Consider the following 18,446-nt stretch of genomic DNA (forward strand, 5'->3'; position numbering starts at 1 on the left):
GAAGGCAGGCAACACAAGCCGGGTCGGGGAGAGTACTCAGTCCTCCTCAGATCCCACCAACAAGATGCTCCTTTCCCAAACTCCCCCAAATGTGCCTGCCTATTCCCAGAGACAGAGATAAAGAAAAGGAAGGGGCCATCCATCACTCTAAGATAAACTGAGACCATCTCCTTTTTAGGTCTGAAAAAATAATCCGTTTAATTGAAAAACCTGGAGAATTCACTCCCTTAGATGAAAAGACGGAAAAGGACCAGACCCCCCCACCCCTACATGACTTCATAGCCACTTCGGATACTTTTCACCAGACAGCAGGAGAAGATGATTCCCAGGACCTAAAAGGAGAGATGGAAGTGAGGGTGGAAAGGAGAAAGGGCCAGCTTCCCCAGACCCATCCAAAGGCCACTCTTCCAGGCCAGTCCCTCCTGCTCCCCAGATGCCCTGGGCTGATTCAGACCCCCCAACCCACAGCACATCTCACCTCCACAAAAGCAATGCCCTGGGCTGACTCAGACCCCCCCAACCCACAGCACATCTCACCTCCACAAAAGCAATGCCCAGGGCTGATTCAGACCCCCCCCAACCCACAGCACATCTCACCTCCACAAAAGCAATGCCCAGGGCTGCTGCAGACCCCCCCCAACCCACAGCACATCTCACCTCCACAAAAGCAATGCCCAGGGCTGCTGCAGACCCCCCAACCCACAGCACATCTCACCTCCACAAAAGCAATGCCCAGGGCTGCTGCAGACCCCCCAACCCACAGCACATCTCACCTCCACAAAAGCAATGCCCAGGGCTGCTGCAGACCCCCCAACCCACAGCACATCTCACCTCCACAAAAGCAATGCCCAGGGCTGCTGCAGCCACCAACAGTATTTTCTTCCTCAGCCAGACCCCTATACTCTCCACGCAGCCCTGAAGGGAAGAGGCGAGCGTGAATACCAGCAGAAACGTCCGGCCTACCTCCCCACCTCTCTTCTGGACCTCCTGTCCCCTTCTCCCAACCCCTCTCCTCCCCAGATCTCATCCCCAACCCTGACTCCATTAGCACCTCTCCTGCCTCCTGAAATATTCCCAAGTGTCCCCAGTCCAGTGCCTCCTCCTACCTGAGTGTGGATCGTGGATTTCTTGAAATCAGTTCCACAGCCCACAGTAATGTTGATGCAGCAGGAGTCAGGGACTCGGTCCTTGGCCATACCAGTGATGTTCTCCCAGTCTGTGTAGTTATTGGCTCCACAGCACTCAAACTAGGAGAATGAGGCAAAGAGAGAAGAAAGGTTGCCAAGGGGAACCTTCGCTCTAATTCAGCGATGAGACTCCTGAACCCCCGCTCCCCGTCTTCCCAGCCTTCCCACTCACCTCTTTCTGCAGCCCGTCCAGAACCAAGGCCGTGTTGTTGTCTTTAAGGTAATTCTGCATCTGCTGCCGGAAGTTCTTATTAAACTCTGACTCCACCTACGAGTAAGGAGGCATGTTGTAGAGAGAGGAATCCAGGCCCTAGAGTCCCAGAGTAACCCAAGCCAGGGCTCCCCTTGTTCCCCGCTTACCTTGTCTCTAAACACATAGCCCGCAATGGCCACGGCCACCTCCACGAGCATGATGAGAGACAGGAGGACAGCGAACTGCAGGAGCACAGGACAGGAGTTGGGTGTGAAGTCCGGATCTAAAGGGCTTCCTGGAACACTCCCGGTGCTCCTCACCCACCCACCTCACCACAGAAATGCCCTCTGGTACTCCCAGGAGTCACGCTGCCCTACACCCCACTCACTGTAATCATAAGACAGTAGTTCTCCTTGCAGGCTCCACAGCAGCCCACAAAGGCCACCAGGAAGAGGAAGGCGCCCACTGCAATGATGACCACAGGCAACAGGGAGCCAGGCGTAGTCTCGTGGGTGATGGTCTGATTCAGGACGACCTGAACTGCCACACCAATGGCAATCAACCCCACTGCACAGGCCTGGGGGGGGGGGGGGGGGAGTGAGGGATTGGTCAGATCCTCCGTCCAGCAGCCCGCACACCTGACCCCCACCCAGAAAACAGAGGTTTCGCTTGTTTGTTTTTCAAGACAGGGTTTCTCTGTGCAGCCCTGGCTGTCCCAGAGCTAGCTCTGTAGACCAGGCTGGCCTGGAACTCACAGAGATCCGCCTGCCTCTGCCACCCGGGTGCTGGGATTAAAGGCCTGCGCACTGCCACCACCGCCTGACCCAGAAAACAGTCTTAACACCTCCAGGACTGACCGTGGAGAAGGAAGTCTGCCCATCCTCGCCCCACGGTGAAGGCTGGGAAGTTGTTCAGGACAGACAGGTGGCATGCCTTCCTTTAAACAGCTCTTCACCCCAGGATGTGCATTACTTTCTACAGACTCCCAACTACACTTTCCCAGAACCGCCCCCTCCCTCCAGTGACTGAGGTTCTAGGGCCAGCTAGGCCAGCGGAGACGGAGAGGGGCTAAGAGCGGCTTCTCAGGGCAGGAGCAAGGGAAGGGGGGCAGAGCCCTTCCTTCCCCCAACTAGATGAGAGGATAGAGAAGAGATAGGAATAAACAGGGTGGGGAATGGGGTAAGCCCCGTGGCGATACCATCGGGCCGTTGGCAGGTTACCCCACTACCCCATATCACAAATGGTTGGGTCACCGGACAGGAAGGGCCAGGAGGGGGTTGGGTGGCGGTGCTGTCCATCTAGGGTGGCCGCTCTCTGCCCAAACTCTCCTCAGAGGTCCCGGAAAGCCGGGGGAAGGGGGGTGCGTTCTGCCTTCGGCCCTTTCTTCAGGCTTTCCTTCCACATCTGGCCTCCAGCTGCCTTCATTCCCGGGTCCCTCGCCCCCTCCACGGCTCCCGCTCCAAGGCACCCCGCACCCCGCCGGCGCGCCCCGCCCGTCCCTCTGACCCCCCCACCCCACCCCCGCCACTACTCACGCAAAAGGCCAGCAGAAGAACGTAGAGCAAAAACTTGACACACTTCATTCCTCCTTCCACCGCCATGGCTGCTGGGCCTGGGGCCGCGGAGAGCGCGGGGATTAGTCAGAGCAGGCCGCGGGGGGCTCCGCGGCTCCCGGCCGCCGGCCCTCGCAGCCTTCCCTGCGCGGCCCCCAGCGCAGCCCTTCCCACCCGGAAACCCGCGGTCAGACCCACGTCTCCCTGCCCCCTCCGCGCGCGCGCTCGGCGGCGGCGGCCGGACAGGGGTGGGGGCGCGCGCCACGGAGCGGGGGGGACCTCGGCCGCAGCCTCGGGACCCCGGGGCGCACGGAGGGGGAGGGCGCGGCCGCGCTCGGGGCGGACCCCGACCCCCCGCCGGCCGCGGCCCCGCGCCGAAGCCGGTCCTCCGCGGGCCGCGACCCCGGACCCGGGCCCCGGGCCTCCCTTCATCCGCAGCGCGGCCAGCGCCCCGCGGGGCGTCGCGAACTTCGAGGAGGCAAAGTTGCTCGGCGAGCCCCGGGGCGGGCGCGGGGCGCGGCGCTGCTTTCGGGCGGCCGGGGCGGCCCGGGCTCTCCCAAAGGCGCCCCCGGGGGTCCCTCGGCGGGGTCCGCCAGCCTCACCTGCGCTCGCCGACGTGCCACCGTGCTCTCCCGCCGCGGGTCAGCCGCCGTCTCCCGCGCCCCCCTGCTCGCGCCCCGCCTGCCGCGCCGCCCCGCCCCGGCTCCAGCCAGCCCCCTCCCCCGCGGGGTGGCCGCCAGCCTCCCTCATGTGACGCGGGAGCAGCTGCGGCCTGAGTCACCGGGGCTCACGAGGGGGGCGGACGAGCCCCCCGCCCCGACGGGGCCACGTGGCCCCGACCCGACCCGGAAAGCCTGAGCCGGGAGCTGGACCTCAGGGCTCCCCGGGGGCCCTCTCCGGAACCCCACGGCTTCTCTCCGGTTCTCGCCCAAGGGGCGGAGGGCAGCCCAGGGTGGCCCGTGGGCAGAGATGAGGCCAAGGGTCCAAAGGGGCCTCTGCAGACCTCGGCACCCGCCGCGAGCCCCGAACCTCCCGCCCCGTCCCTGTTCGAGCCCCCCGCCCCCATCCCCGGCCGCAGAAGGCTGTGGGTTGGCTGGAATTGGGTGTGGCCAGAATAAACACTTTCAGAAAGCCCCTGGCTTCACGTCTTAGGAGTCCCCCAACATTCTAGACTGGGCTTTTCTGGCCCCAACTTCTGCATTTACTGGGGCTGCTGGGCTGAGGAAGCCCTGGTCTAGAGCCAGTCCTCGCGTCAGTTATAACACGTCAGAGCCTGGGCCCTCCTTCTGGGAAAAGATTAACCAAGTCTGCGCTCCCCAGCTCCTGAAGAAAGGACACTAGGGCTAGCAAGGCTTTTCTCCAATGGACTTCCCCGTCTTATTCCTCTTCTCAGAAATGGCGAAGCCGCCGCGCTTTAATCACACCTTTAATCCCAGCGCCTGGGAGGCGGAGGCAGGCTCTGTGAGTTCGAGGTCAGCCTGGTCTACAAAGAGAGTTCCAGGGCTGTTACACAGAGAAACCCTGTCTAGAAAAAACAACAGAGAGGGGGGGGGGGGAGAGAAAGATGTCAAAGCCGGGTGAAGGCAGGAGCTAGAAATACCTTCCTCCCTTGTGCCACTGCTGGTTCCCAGAAGGAGCTGTTGTGAAAAGCTAAAAGGGAAACGGACGCTCCTAGCCTGAGCTCTATCCTTTCACAAGGGCGCCTTCGGCGAGTTGCTTCCTGAGTCTGAAGGGAAGAAAGTGTGCACTACGGAACAATTAGAGCAAAGGGCCAGCCTGGCGGCGCATCTGCAATCCCAGCACCTTCAAATCTTTGTTGTTTTTCAAGACAGGGTTTCTCTGTGCAGCCCTGGCTATTCTGGAACTCACTCTGTAGACCAGGCTGGCCTCAAACTCAGATCCATGTGCCTCTGGCTCCTGAGCGCTGGGATTAAAGGCCTGCCCCACCACACCTGGCACACTGTCAAATCTTAAGCAAAAGAACCAAAAATTCAAAGCCATCCTGAACAATTTAGTCACACACACACACACACACACACACACACACACACACACACACCCCTTTCTCTTTGGAGACAAGGTCTCAATGTAGCCCAGGCTGGCCTAGAACTCCCTGTGTAGCTGAGGGTGACCTTGACCACCCTGCCTCCACCTCACAAGTACCGCCATTACTGTGTTCACAACCCCATCTGATTGATGCATCAAACCCAAGGTTTGGTAGGCAAGCACTCTGCCAACCAAGCTGTATCCCCAGTGCTAGTGAGACTCATTGTGAAGAACAGGGATGCAGCAGCTCTGTGGTAGAGCACCTAGCATGAACAAGAGTCCAGGTTTGGTTCCCAGACTATGAAAAAATCAGACATGATGGTGAGGCCTCTTGTTCCCAGCACTAGGAAGGTGAAGGCAGGGGAACTGAACGTTCCAGGCCATCCTGGGCTACACAACAAAACCCTTGTCCAGCGTGTGAATGAACCTGGGTTTAATCAGTACGAAAACCAGTGGTATACACCTATAATCCTAGCACTTGGGAGACTGGAGCAGGAGGATCATTTAATCATGTCAAGTTCAAGACCAGCCTGGGCCACAAAGTGAGACCCTATCCCAAGAAAAAAAATAAAAAAGAAAGAAAGAAAGAAAGAAATCTGAGCTGAAGATGTAACTCAGCTGGTAGAGTGCTAAATTAGTATGCAAAAAAAAAAAAAAAACTGGCTTGGATTCCTAGCTCCATATAAACCAGGCATTATTATGGTACATGCCTATAATTCCTGTCCTCATTAGGTAGGGGCAGAAGTCTCAAGAATTTAAGATCATTCTTGACTACCTAAGGAGTTTGAGACCAGCCTAAGGTATGAGACTTTGTCTCCAAAAGTAAGTAAATAAACAAATGATAAATCAGTATCAAATAAATGAAGAACCTTGGCATGATAGCGTATACTTATTATTCCAACACTCAAGAAGCTGAAACAGGATGATCATGACTTCCAGGCCAGCTTGGGCTACATGCTGGGACCCTGTCTCAAAAAAAGGAGGAGGAGGGGGAGAAGGAGGAGAAGAAGAAGGGGTGGGGGCTGGAGAGATGGCTCAGCTGTTTAGAGCACTTGCTCTTACAGAGGGCCTGATTTCAATTCCCAGCATGCACATGGCAGCTCACAACCCCTGTAACTCCAGTTCCAGTGGATCTGATGGCCTCTTCTGGCCTTCTTGGGCATCAGGCACACATGTAGCACACATATATACTCAAAGGCAAAACACATATAGACATAATTACTTTTAAAATAAGATAAGGGGTTGGGGATTTAGCTCAGTGGTAGAGCGCTTGCCTGCAAGTGCAAGGCCCTGGGTTCGGTCCTCAGCTCTGAAAAAAAAAAAATAATAAAAATAAGATTTTTTTTAAAAAAGCATGTATTCTAGGGGCTGGAGAGATCACTCAGAAGGTAAGAGCACGTGAGTGAACATAAGGACCTGAGTTCTGATCCAAGCACCCACATAAAATAGGTGGGACCCAGGAACACCCTGGCACTGTTCACAGGGCTAACAGCGCTGTTAACAGGAGGATCGCTGGGACTTGCTGGCCATCAGCCCAGCTCCAACTTCAGGGAGACACCCTATCTCAAGGGAACAAGGTGGAGAATGATGAAGCAGGACACCCAAATGTTGTTGGTTGTTTTTGCTCTTTGGGCTCTTTTGCTTTTGGGGGCCTGCCACCCTGCTCCCAAATAAATATACACAGAGACTTATGTTGACTTATGAATATCTGGACTTAGCTTGGCTTGTTTCTTGCCAGCTTTTCTTAAATTATCCCAGCTACCTTTTGCCTCTGGGCTTTCACCTTTCTCTATTTCTGTCTTTCTTTACTTCTTACTCCGTGGCTGGCTGTGTTGCTGGGTGGCTGGCCCCTTTCATCCTCCTCTCCTCCTTTCCTCATTCCTTGATTTCTTCTTCCCAGATTTCTCCTCCTATTTATTCTCTCTGCCTGCCAGCCTCTCCTATCCTTTCTCCTGCCTTGCTATTGGCTGTTTAGCTCTTTATTAGACCAATGAGGTGTTTCAGACAAGCAAAGTAACACAGCTTCACAGAGTTAAACAAATGCAACATAAAAGAATGCAACACATCTTTGCATCATTAAACAAATATTCCACAGCATAAATAAATGTAACACAACTTAATATTCCACATCACCCAATGTCCTTTCCTGACTTCACACACATACACAGACATACACCACACATAACAGAGAGGTAATATGCATGAAAACAGATAGACCTGGAGGTCATGATGTTAAGTGAAAGCCAGTCCCACAAAGACAGGCATCACATGTTTTCTCTTATATGAACTCTGGATTTTTAAAAGGACATGAAAGTAAATGCAGGATTACTGTTAGGGATGTGGAAGGGAAAAGAAAGCAGAGGATGAATAAGAGGGAATAACGGGGCTGGAGAGATGGAATAGTGGTCAGAGCACTGACTGCTCTTCCAGAGGATCCAGGTTCAATTCCCAGCACCCACATGGCAGCTCACAACTGTCTGTAACTCCAGGATCCAACACCATCACACATATATCAGGCAAAAACACCCATATTTTTTTTAAAAAAGAGAATAACAAGGGTAAATATTCATGCAAGGAAATGTCATAAAGCCAGGCGGTGACAGTACACACCTTTAATCCCAGCACTCAGGAGGCAGAGGCAGGTGGATCTCTAACTTTTTGGCCAGCCTGGTCTACAGAGTGAGTTCCAAGACAGCTGGAGCTATACAGAGAAACCCTGTCTCATAAAAGAACAAAAGAGAAAAGAGGAGAGAGGAAGGGGAAGGAGAAGGAGGAGGAGGAGGAGGAGGAGGAGAAAAGAAGAAGAAGAAGAAGAAGAAGAAGAAGAAGAAGAAGAAGAAGAAGAAGAAGAAGAAGGAAGAAGAAGAAGAAGAAGAAGAAGAAGAAGAAGAAGAAGAAGAAGAAGAAGAAAAAGAAGAAGAAGAAGAAGCCGGGCAGTGGTGGTGCACGCCTTTAATCCCAGCACTGGGGAGGCAGAGGCAGGCGGATCTCTGTGAGTTCGAGCCCTCATGCAGCTCAGCTTGTGTCCTGGACACCTGACTGGGATAATGAGGGAATGAAGAAAGGGCAGGCATATGTACAGAAAAGCTGAGATGGGGTGGGGCATGTGTACCTTCTGATGGAGAAGCTCCAGCATGCAATGCAGAAACTCAGTTTACTGTGTACAGTGACATGAGGAGGGGTGGGAGCGTCTGTAGGGGAGCGGTCTGTAGGGCAGCGGTCAGGCTGTAAACAACAGGGGGAGGAAGCTGCTGTTTGATGCTTTCTGTGAACTCTGTCAGCATTCACACAGCAACCAAAGGAAGGCTTTGCTGATTCCCTGAGCCTGACTTGGGGAGACTGGGGAGACGCTTTGCCAATTCCTGTGGGTCTGTGGCACTGGGGTCTTTAGCATGGCTAAAGACTGCTCCGTACACATTCACTCCGGGCTTACTTCACTTCCCACACAATGTAAATCTGCTATAAAAGAAAATGCAAAGTTAAGGGGATGGGCCAGGCGGTAAGGCAATAAGGCGATGGTCTGGGCTGGCTGGGCCGAGAAACAGTTCCCAGAATTACATCCTCCCAGGAGAAGACACTACGCACATTCTAGACCTGGCTCTCCCTTATCATCCCTGAGAAAAAGAGTATTCATGAGTTTTCTTATTGTGCTTCCGTTAGATGCAAGGCCTGTACTGGGCACAGGGCAGCAAGGAGAGAAAGAGAGTGAGTCTGTCCTCTGCCAGAACACAGAACCATGTTCTGTCCACGCTGACGGAGGGCAGAAACTCCTGTGAGCCACAAGAGCTCGGGGAGGGAGTGGATTCCTCAGAGGTGAGTAGTATTCTCCGAGGTAACCTTGATGAAGGGGCTAACGCTCAGCTTCAGGGTTGGGGAATGAGAAACAGACATGACAGCAGTTTATTGGGCTTGGAGCAGGGTACCTCAGCGATAGAACGCTTGTTTATCATGCTCAAGGCCCTGGTTCCATCTCTATCAATGCAAAAAAAATGTAAAATAAACTTTGCTAGCTTTGATAGTGATGTGATAATGCAAGGAAACAGTCTAATTCTTTAAAGATGCATACTAAAGCATTGAAGGGCGCCATGTCACGCCTGTACTGTGTTTGGAATACTCTGAAATAATGAAGCTGAAAGATGACTAGTAACAGGATAGTGAGTTCTATTACTAGTTATTGCTAGTTATTATTAGTTCTATTACCCGAGGCCACCTTGGGTATGTCCCAAAGGCAAAAGTGATGGGAATGAAGGTAGTGAGAAGCTTTCGAGAAGGTGATATCATCCTAGAGACTGGGTTTACACTAAATGAATGGACACACGGAAGACACTGAATGACAGCCATCATCCACAAGAGAAGGAGGATGGGGCATCACACAGAAGCTCCAGACTGAAGTTGGATGTGAAACTCAGGAGACAAGGGACAGCCTAGAGACAAGAGCTTTGTGTGTCCGTGCTACTCAGGAATCACCTGAGTCCAGTAGTTCAGAGCCAGCCTGGATATCATATCGAGAAACTGTTTCTTAAGAATTAGTTAATTCATCTATAACTGGATGAGCAAGAAGGAAAAAAGACAGAGAGCCTCTGGGAGCCTTTATGTTTACAAAACGCATGGGTGTGGCCTGGGGAGATAGCTTACCCAGTAGAGCACTTGCTGCTCCTCCACACACACCTCCACACCCACGCACATGCACAGAGGAAATGGAAACAGACCCAAGGGACCAGTAAAGGATTAAAGGGAGAGAACATAGCAAGGCTGGGCCTCTTTGCTATGCCAGGCTTTGTGCTAAGAACCTTCCCCGGTTCACTAAGGGTTGATTCTCACAGCAGCCCTTTAGGTCAATATTGTCATTCCTGTTGGACATTTATTTATAGTGTGTGTGGAGGTCAGAGGACAACTTCCAGAAGCCGGTTCTCTCCTTCCACCCTGTGGTCTTCAGGCGTAGAGGCAACCGCCCTTACCTGCTGGCCTCTTCTATTTTAGAGATAAGGAAACAGGCTTGACCATGTGGAGTAACATTCCCAGAGCCAGTTAGGACAGTCTTCGAATTTTGTTTGCTTTTTTGTTCTTTCTTTCTTTCTTTCTTTCTTTCTTTTTTTTTTTTGACAAGGTCTCTGGCTGCCCTGGAACTCAGTATGTAGACCATACTGGCCTCGAATTCACAGAGATCCTCTCTGCCTCGAGTGCAAGGTGATTGCCACCACACCCCACCTGTCTTAGAATTTGAACCCAGATCATCTACAAGAGAGAGAATGGCAGCAGCATCACCCAGGAGAGGAGGCGGGCACCCAAGGTCAGAAGCTCAAGACGGCCATCAGTAGATACACCCTACAAAGAGTTAGAGATGAAAACTCTAAAGCCCATGCCTTTTTCCCTTTCACAGGAGACTTGTAAATGAAAGCAAGAAGGGGGAGGGTGCAGGAGGAAACTTACAGAGCAGCAGGAGCCAGAGTGCCAAGTAGTGTGGCAGTCAGCTTAGGTGAGAAGCAGGAGGTGGCCATTAGGTGGTGTGGTCTCCTGAACTGTGTCAGGGACACTGTTCTGGGACCCAGAAGCAAAAGAAAGAACTGGGCATAGCTGAATGAGTAGGGGGAGAGTTGGCGTGAAGATGAAGAGGATTGCCCACCACCACCACTCAGGGGGATGCCGAAGGAAGGGGCTAGGGCAAGCTGCAGCAAATGCACTGTGGTGGGAGCAGCCAGGGAAACAGGGAAAAGCCAGGAAGACCCAGAGAATAAACCAGTATAGAACTCCGGGGGGGTCGGGCGGGGAAGGACCCGGTGGTCATACTACCCACTTCAGAGTCAAATTCCTACAGAACATGATGGTATTGTGAGGTGCTGGGTATGACAAGAGGAAGTGTGTTTACAGGTATTCAGTTAAGGAAGACGAAAAACTCTGGAGATTGGGGCTGGAGAGATGGCTGGGGGTTAAGCTGTTCTTATCATGGTCCCAGGTTTGTTTCCCAGCACCTATATAGCAGCTCACAATCATCTGTCCCAGAGGATCTGGTGCCTCTTCTCAACCCCCCAGGCACTATACACACAGTACAAATACACACACTCAGGCACGCATCTATATACATAAATGGTTTTTTTGTTTTTGTTTTTGTTTTGTTTTGTTTTTTCGAGACAGGGTTTCTCTGTGTATCTTTGTGCCTTTCCTGGAACTCACTTGGTAGCCCAGACTGGCCTCGAACTCACAGAGATCCGCCTGGCTCTGCCTCCTGAGTGCTGGGATTAAAGGCGTGTGCCACCACCGCCCGGCCCATAAATGTATTTTTTTAATTATGGGGATCAGTGGTGGTAATGGTTATAAGATACAAATGACTTAAAGCCATTTAACTCTACGTAAAATGAGCCAAATAGACGGGCTCCACATACTCAGTTCACATGCAATCCTATGTTGAGTTTTGAATCTTAAGGCCCCAGCCTTGAATAATAAGGGAAACACTTCCAGACTACAGATGCGGAGGAAAGAGCTGTGACTAGAGGTCTCTAGGTCCTGCTGGCAGAGAGACTCGTAGACCATTCCCAGCACAGCTCCCCAGACAGCCTGACACAGAGCTGCTCTTGTACCAGTACCGAAAGCATCCCTGAGGGGAACATACCCCATACGGGGAGAATCCCTCTGCTCTGTTGGCTGGGAGAGTCTGGAGACATAGAGGAGACTCTGATGACCCACTGTGACTGTTCCCACTGTTTCAATAGATCACCGTGTTACCCAAGAGGACACATTGCCCAATCCCCTTATGGCCTCACTGTGAGGAAACAGAGACTTAGAGAAATAAAGCTAGTCCCTCAGAGTCAACCTGCAGGTAAAAGTAGGGCTGTCATGTCTGTCCCCAGCAGGATGCTCCCCAAGATGGACTCCCCTGACACCTTGTTCTGTCAGCTCACAAGTGGCACGACGTTGGCAAAACTCTTGTCCAGCCTAGTGGCAGGAAAACAGCTCACCTTCTCACCTCACAGGGCAGCTGTGAGGGTCAGGAAGGGAATGCAGAGGGCTGGCTTTGTTCCCTTAAGACAGTAAGACTCGGGCTCCAGGGTGGTTTGGCAGGAAAAGTGCTTATCTGGCATGCTTGAGGCCCAAGGTTCAATCTCCAGCACTAATAAGAAGTTAAGGGGCAGGGATGTGACTCAGCTGGTAGACTGTTTTCCAGTCATGCATGAAGGCCCAAGTTCAACCTACAGCCCTGCACACACTGGGCATGGTGGCTGTAGTCCCAGAATTTAGATGGAGGCAAGAGGATCAAGATTTAGAGGTCATCCTCAACTACAAAGAGACTCTGAGATGTGCCTGGGCTACCTAAGTTTGTTTGTTTGTTTGTTTGTTTGTTTGTTTGTTTGTTTGTTTGTTTGTTTTGAGACAGGCTCTCACTATGTAGCTCAGGCTGTCCTGAAACTCACTATGTAGACCAGGCTGGCCTCCAACTCACAGACATCTGCCTGCCTCTGCCTTCCAAGTGCTGGGATTAAAGATGTGTACCACTATGGCCGGTACATTATCTTTGGACTTACGAGAATTAAAATAACTTTGCTTGCCTTCCGGGAGGTGGTGCCCAGCACTCTGGGAGGCTGAGGTGGGCAGATCTCTGTGAGTTCGAGGCCAACTTGATCTACAAAGTTAGTTCCAGGACAACCTTGGCTATGCAGAAAAACCCTGTCTCAAAAAATAATAATAGTAATAATAACAATGTAAAGAAAATAACTTTGCTCTGATGGGCTGGAGAGGTGGCTCAATGGTTATTGTTCTTCCAGAGGACCTGTGTTCAGTCCCCAGCATCCACATCAGGGGACATGGCACCTTTTTCTGACTTCCGTGGGCACCTTCATGTTTCTTCTGAGACAGGGCACAGCATTTGATAATGAGACAAGCAAAGCTAAGGGCTTGTTGGTTACCTCACATGTCTAGTCCTTGGACCTGAAAGCCAAAGACTCTCGGCAGGGACTGGGGAAGAACTCGTCCACTCACTCATTCCATGTATTCAAAAACCAAGTGATTCTAGTCCTAGAACTGTGTGGAAATGAGTAGGACATGATCCTGCCTTTAAGATCCTTACAGGCGGGCCTGGAGAGATGGCTCAGAGGTTAAGAGCACTGACTGCTTCCAGAGGTCCTGAGTTCAATTCCCAGCAACCACATGGTGGCTCACAACCATCTGTAATGAGATCTGGTGCCCTCTTCTGGCCTGTAGACATACATGCTGTATACATAATAAATAAATAAATAAATATTTTTAAAAAGATCCATACAGGCAGCTCTGGGGAGATTGCTTGGCTGTTAAGAGCACTCAAGGCTCTTCTAAAGAACCAGAGTTCTGTTCCTAGCATCCACATGGTGGCTTATGACTGTAACTCTAGTTCTAAGGGACCTGGCACCCTCTTCAGGCCTCCCTGGCACAAGGCACACATACAGTGCACATACATACACTCAGGAAAGATACTTATACACACAAAATGCAAACAAACAAATCTTTTTTTTTTTTAAGTAAAGATGGCTACAGCCTGGAGACACAGATGAAACTGTAATGTGGTGACGTCTATAATGAAGAGAGGCCCTGGATCCTGGGAGCTGCCTAGCACCGGGTGGTGGGTGTGGGAGAGCATCAAAGTACCTAAGATGTGCTAGGCATGGTGGCACGTACCTTTAATCCCAGCCTTCAGGGGACAGAGGTAAAGGGATCTCTGTGAGTTCAAAGCCAGCCTTATCTACCTAGAGAGTTCCAAGTCGGCCAGGGCTACCCAATGAGCTCCTGTTTCAAAAACAAAGAATCCCAAGGTGGTTGTCAAAGAATGAGTTTCTAAGGGGTACGCTGAACGCTGTGCTCAAACCAGTCAGGTCCCTTACATGCATGTAGGACTGCAATGGGACAGTGGAGAGAATGGGTAAGGAACGCTGGGAATGCCAAGGCAGACTCTCTGGTCCTCTTCACACACACACACACACACACACACACACACACACAATGCCAAGGCAGACTCTCTGGTCCTCTTCACACACACACACACACACACACACACACACAATGCCAAGGCAGACTCTCTGGTCCTCTTCACACACACACACACACACACACACACACACAATGCCAAGGCAGACTCTCTGGTCCTCTTCACACACACACACACACACACACACACACACACACACACACACAATGCCAAGGCAGACTCTCTGGTCCTCCTCACACCCTACACACACACACACACACACACACACACACACACACACAATGCCAAGGCAGACTCTCTGGTCCTCCTCACACCCTACACACACACACACACACACACACACACACACAATGCCAAGGCAGACTCTCTGGTCCTCCTCACACCCTACACACACACACACACACACACACACAATGCCAAGGCAGACTCTCTGGTCCTCCTCACACCCTACACACACACACACACACACACACACACACACACACAATGCCAAGGCAGACTCTCTGGTCCTCCTCACACCCTACACACACACACACACACACACACACACACACAATGCCAAGGCAGACTCTCTGGTCCTCCTCACACCCTACACACACACACACACACACACACACACACACACACAATGCCAAGGCAGACTCTCTGGTCCTCCTCACACCCTACACACACACACACACACACACACACACACACACACACACACACACTGCCAAGGCAGACTCTCTGGTCCTCTTCACACACACACACATACACACACACACACACACACAATGCCAAGGCAGACTCTCTGGCTCTCTTCACACACACACACACACACACACACATACACGCACACGCACGCGCGCACGCACACACACACACACAATGCCAAGGCAGACTCTCTGGTCCTCTTCACACACACACACATACACACACACACACACACACACACAATGCCAAGGCAGACTCTCTGGTTCTCTTCACACACACACACACATACACACACACATACACACACACACACGCGCACACACACACATACACACACGCACGCACACACACACACACACACACACACACACACACACACCATCCTCTTCTGGGCAACCACTTTGATCTTCACAGCCGCGTGCTCCCTTAACTTCCCCCTGAGATCGCGTTTCCCTGGAACTCTCCTGCTGTCCCCTCACCAGTTCCCCTCGTCTGACAGCTCAGGTCGAGCTCCGTCAGAGCCTGTCCCAGCCCATCTGCCAGCGTGTGACGTCCCTGGAGAGTACACCCTGAGCTCAGACCCTTCTTGACCAGGTATGTGGCGCCCCCTGCTGGAAGGCCCCGTCCGACTCTGAAGTTAGGATTTCAAGGCCCCGGAGGCGGAGCGCTAAGTAAGAAGGGCACGGAAAAGGTGGGGAGACCTGGAAAAACCAAGAGTGAAAAGGAAAGCGCGGGGCTGGAGAGCTGACATTCCCTGAGATGGCTAGGGGAGGTTGACTGGAGTCCTGAGAAGGCTCTCTGGGGGGCTGGAGGCAACGGAAGTCATGCCCCCTAATGAGTCTTTCTTTCTTTCTTTAAGATTTATTTATTTATTATGTATACAGTGTTCTGCCTGCATGTGTGCCTGCAGGCCAGAAGAGGGCACCAGATCTCATTACAGATGGTTGTGGGTGCTGGGAATTGAACTCAGGACCTCTGGAAGAGCAGCGAGTGCTCTCAACCTCTGAGCCACCTCTCCAGCCCCCCTTAATGATTATTTCAGTCTCCAAACTACTGTGCCTACACGACCACCGCTACAGCCCCTAACACAATCTTTGGATCCCGTCTCCCAGCCCCCAGCTTCTCTTAGAGAGGCTGGAAAAGTTAGCGGGGCTGCCCAGGGACCCAGGCAAGATAAGTGTAGGGTGTGGAGAACATGATATGGAAAGGGGCAATAATTATACAGTAAGGGCCTCTCGGGGACCGTAGGGTTTGTGGGCTGAGGCCTTGGAAGGATCCACTCCTTCAACATACCACCTCAGCCTCAAAAAGCCTCTCCACATCCCCAGAGGCCCATACTACAAGGGCAAGAGAGTAGGGAGCTGGGCCTCCAGGGACGCCCTCTCCCCTGAGCTACATACAATTCAACCATGCCATCCCTCCCCACCCACCCCAAGAAAGCCTTTGAGGGCAGAAAGTGAGAGGGGACAGGCGTAGGCAATCCTGTTACCACCACACCACCATGCCCTGACCTCGCCTAACCTCAGAAGCTGAACAGGGTAGGCCCGGGTAGCACGTGGATGGAAAGACTGGGGAAAGTCTCTCAAAGGAGGCAGAATGCGGGGAGGGGTGCTGCAGGACTGGGAAGCAGAATAGTCCTCAATCCCCGCAGCAGCCCCTCTGGGCACAGCCTTGGCCTCGAACACAGGACTGGGAAGCAGAATAGTCCTCAATCCCCGCAGCAGCCCCTCTGAGCACAGCCTTGGCCTCGAACACTGGCGACGGAATCCCCGGGGCAGAAGTTCTTGTTTCTAAGGTTGTTAACAGACCGCACACCCTCAGACGCACTTCCGTCCCTCCGCCAGGTCCCGCCCCTTGGTACATGCCTCCTTCTCACCGGCAGCTCTCGACCTTCAAACTTAAACACCAGCCTCAAGCCCCTGCCCACGTTTGCTATGAACCAGTCAGGACCTTGAAGGGGGCGGGCCTGAAGGTTGCCGGGGTAACGCTAGGAGAAGGGGGCACCCCTAGGAGGAAGGCAGTTACCAGGGAGACCAGGACAGTGGGCTGGGACCCAAGCCAAGGTTGGCACATACTGGGATAAGCAAAGGGTGGGTGGGTTGTTGGGTTGGTTGTTAGGTTAGTCGGTCGGTTGGTTGGTTGGTTGGTTGGTTGGCGACAAGGTCTCTCTGGGTAGCCTGGGCTGACCTTGACTGACAGCAATCATCCTGCCTCAGCCTCACGACTATTCAGGTTACAGGCGTGCGCTTTTACCCCAGCCAAGCAAAAGTCTTACTGTTCCTCTCTGTTCCAACTCCTTTCCTATGAAGCAACCAGCGCCCCCGCATCATAACCGGGTCTGGGGCTGACGCTCTGAAAGGAAACCCAAGCGATCCTTTCTGCACCTGAAAAAGAATCCTAAGGGACCAGGCCTGAGAAGTCAAGGAAAGAGGTGACTCCAGGGGGGACTGGAGAAGGGACAAGGCTTACTGTATTTCAGAACTTGGTTTGACGGTGGTGTTCACCGGTCCAGCGTTGCCTCCCACTCCTAGGTTCCAGGTTGAGGAAAGGCACTTCCGGACTTGAAGTCTAAAGGTTGAAATAGAATACCACCAGGCTGACACTTCATATGACTCCACCAGAGGGCAGGATTGTCCGCTTAATGAATTACCTGTAGTCCCCGCGGCGGCGCGGTAATCTGTCTGGCAGTTTGTTCCTGCCTCCTTGGTTACTTGGCCCACAACAACCCGTGGTGGACACAAATACACAGTTTTCTTCACCCCACACCCAGCTCTAACCAGGTTCCCTTAGTAAGGTTCATTCAACCTTTTGCTCAGAGCAGCTAAGGAATACATTAGCGAAAAGGGTCCTGGTCTGCTGGGTGTCACAGTGTGAGGGTTACAAGCAGAGTCAAGAGGTGATGACTAACACTGTTAGAATTGTGCGACAGACCTTTAATCCTCACAACGTTTCAAAAAATAGCTGTAGTATTGTATTCCCCTCTTACGAAGAAGAACTCTAAGGTGTAATGGGGTTCAGTAACTTGGGCTGGCAAGACGGCTCAGCAGGTAAAGGCACTTGCCACCAAGCCTGAAGACCTGACTTAGGTCCCAGGGACCCACATGGTGGAAAGAGAGAACTTACCCCAGAAATTTACTGTGCTCCCTTCACTCTCGTGTACACTTGAGCTCACACTTGAGGGCTCACACATGCGTGCACACACACACACTCACACACACTCACACACACACACACACACACACACACACACACACACTTATTCAAGTTCACATAACCAGAAAGGGAGGTTGCTTAGATACAGGCAGCCTAGTTCTAGCAGAGAAGCTAGAGTAAGGAAAGGACTCCTGAACGATTTAATCTCAAAATCTCATCTAAACTAAGACCTAATAAAAGAGTTACTTTGGCCAAGAGATTTGGAGAGTGGAAGTTATGTGCTAGGGATCAGGCTTTGACAGGCTAAGTGCACACACACCACACAGAGCTCCTGAGCTCCAGCTGAGTTGTCCTAAGGAGACAGTTCCTCCTGGGACGATAAGACTGGAAAGCTACACCTGGGTATGTAGTCTGGGTGACTGACATTCATTAAGTGAAGCCTGCAGGACAGGGCACATCTGAGGGGAGAGGACTTCTCCTCTTTATCTGTGATGTTTGAGGTGCCTCAGGTTCTCTGGACTGGAGCATTAGCTGGTATTATGCACCTAAGGTCTGCTGCTTGGAGGAAAGGGCTGGCTGGGTCTTAGCATCTCGCTTGTCTTTACATCTTCCACATTGGATAAGAGCGTGAAAGCTGTGTTCTCTAAAGAAACAGAAAAAGGAGACACCAT

The 18,446-nt window shown here is 52.3% G+C and overlaps 1 protein-coding gene across 4 annotated transcripts; it reads right to left on the reverse strand.

The window, feature by feature from the left end:
- Positions 1-171: 171 nt before the first annotated feature.
- On the reverse strand, positions 172-17,189 carry Cd63 (CD63 molecule). 4 transcript variants are annotated; one of them, XM_059245553.1, is made up of 8 exons: positions 17,092-17,189; positions 2,916-2,992; positions 1,769-1,957; positions 1,548-1,622; positions 1,360-1,455; positions 1,107-1,247; positions 832-915; positions 172-332 (listed from the first exon to the last, which is right to left on the reverse strand). In XM_059245553.1, the coding sequence occupies exons 2-8, from the start codon at positions 2,979-2,981 to the stop codon at positions 267-269; spliced, it is 717 nt and encodes a 238-aa protein (XP_059101536.1). In that variant the 5' UTR covers positions 2,982-2,992; positions 17,092-17,189; the 3' UTR covers positions 172-266. The 4 variants fall into 4 exon arrangements, with proteins under 4 accessions (XP_059101536.1, XP_059101537.1, XP_059101538.1 ...); XM_059245554.1 differs by lacking the exon at positions 17,092-17,189 and adding an exon at positions 16,488-16,586; XM_059245555.1 differs by lacking the exon at positions 17,092-17,189 and adding an exon at positions 16,499-16,547.
- Between the last annotated feature and the right edge of the window lie 1,257 nt (positions 17,190-18,446).

This window comes from Peromyscus eremicus, chromosome 18 (genome assembly GCF_949786415.1).
Source record: "Peromyscus eremicus chromosome 18, PerEre_H2_v1, whole genome shotgun sequence".
Classification (NCBI taxonomy): Eukaryota; Metazoa; Chordata; class Mammalia; order Rodentia; family Cricetidae; genus Peromyscus; species Peromyscus eremicus.

What these genes read in the sequence shown, in the direction of transcription:
- Cd63 (XM_059245553.1), bottom strand. Translation starts at nt 2,981, where the DNA reads ATGGCGGTGGAAGGAGGAATGAAGTGTGTCAAGTTTTTGCTCTACGTT. An exon ending in ACTACTGTCTTATGATTACA is followed by an intron (nt 1,623 to 1,768) that starts GTGAGTGGGGTG and finishes GTGCTCCTGCAG; the next exon opens with TTCGCTGTCCTCCTGTCTCT. An exon ending in GCTATGTGTTTAGAGACAAG is followed by an intron (nt 1,456 to 1,547) that starts GTAAGCGGGGAA and finishes CCTTACTCGTAG; the next exon opens with GTGGAGTCAGAGTTTAATAA.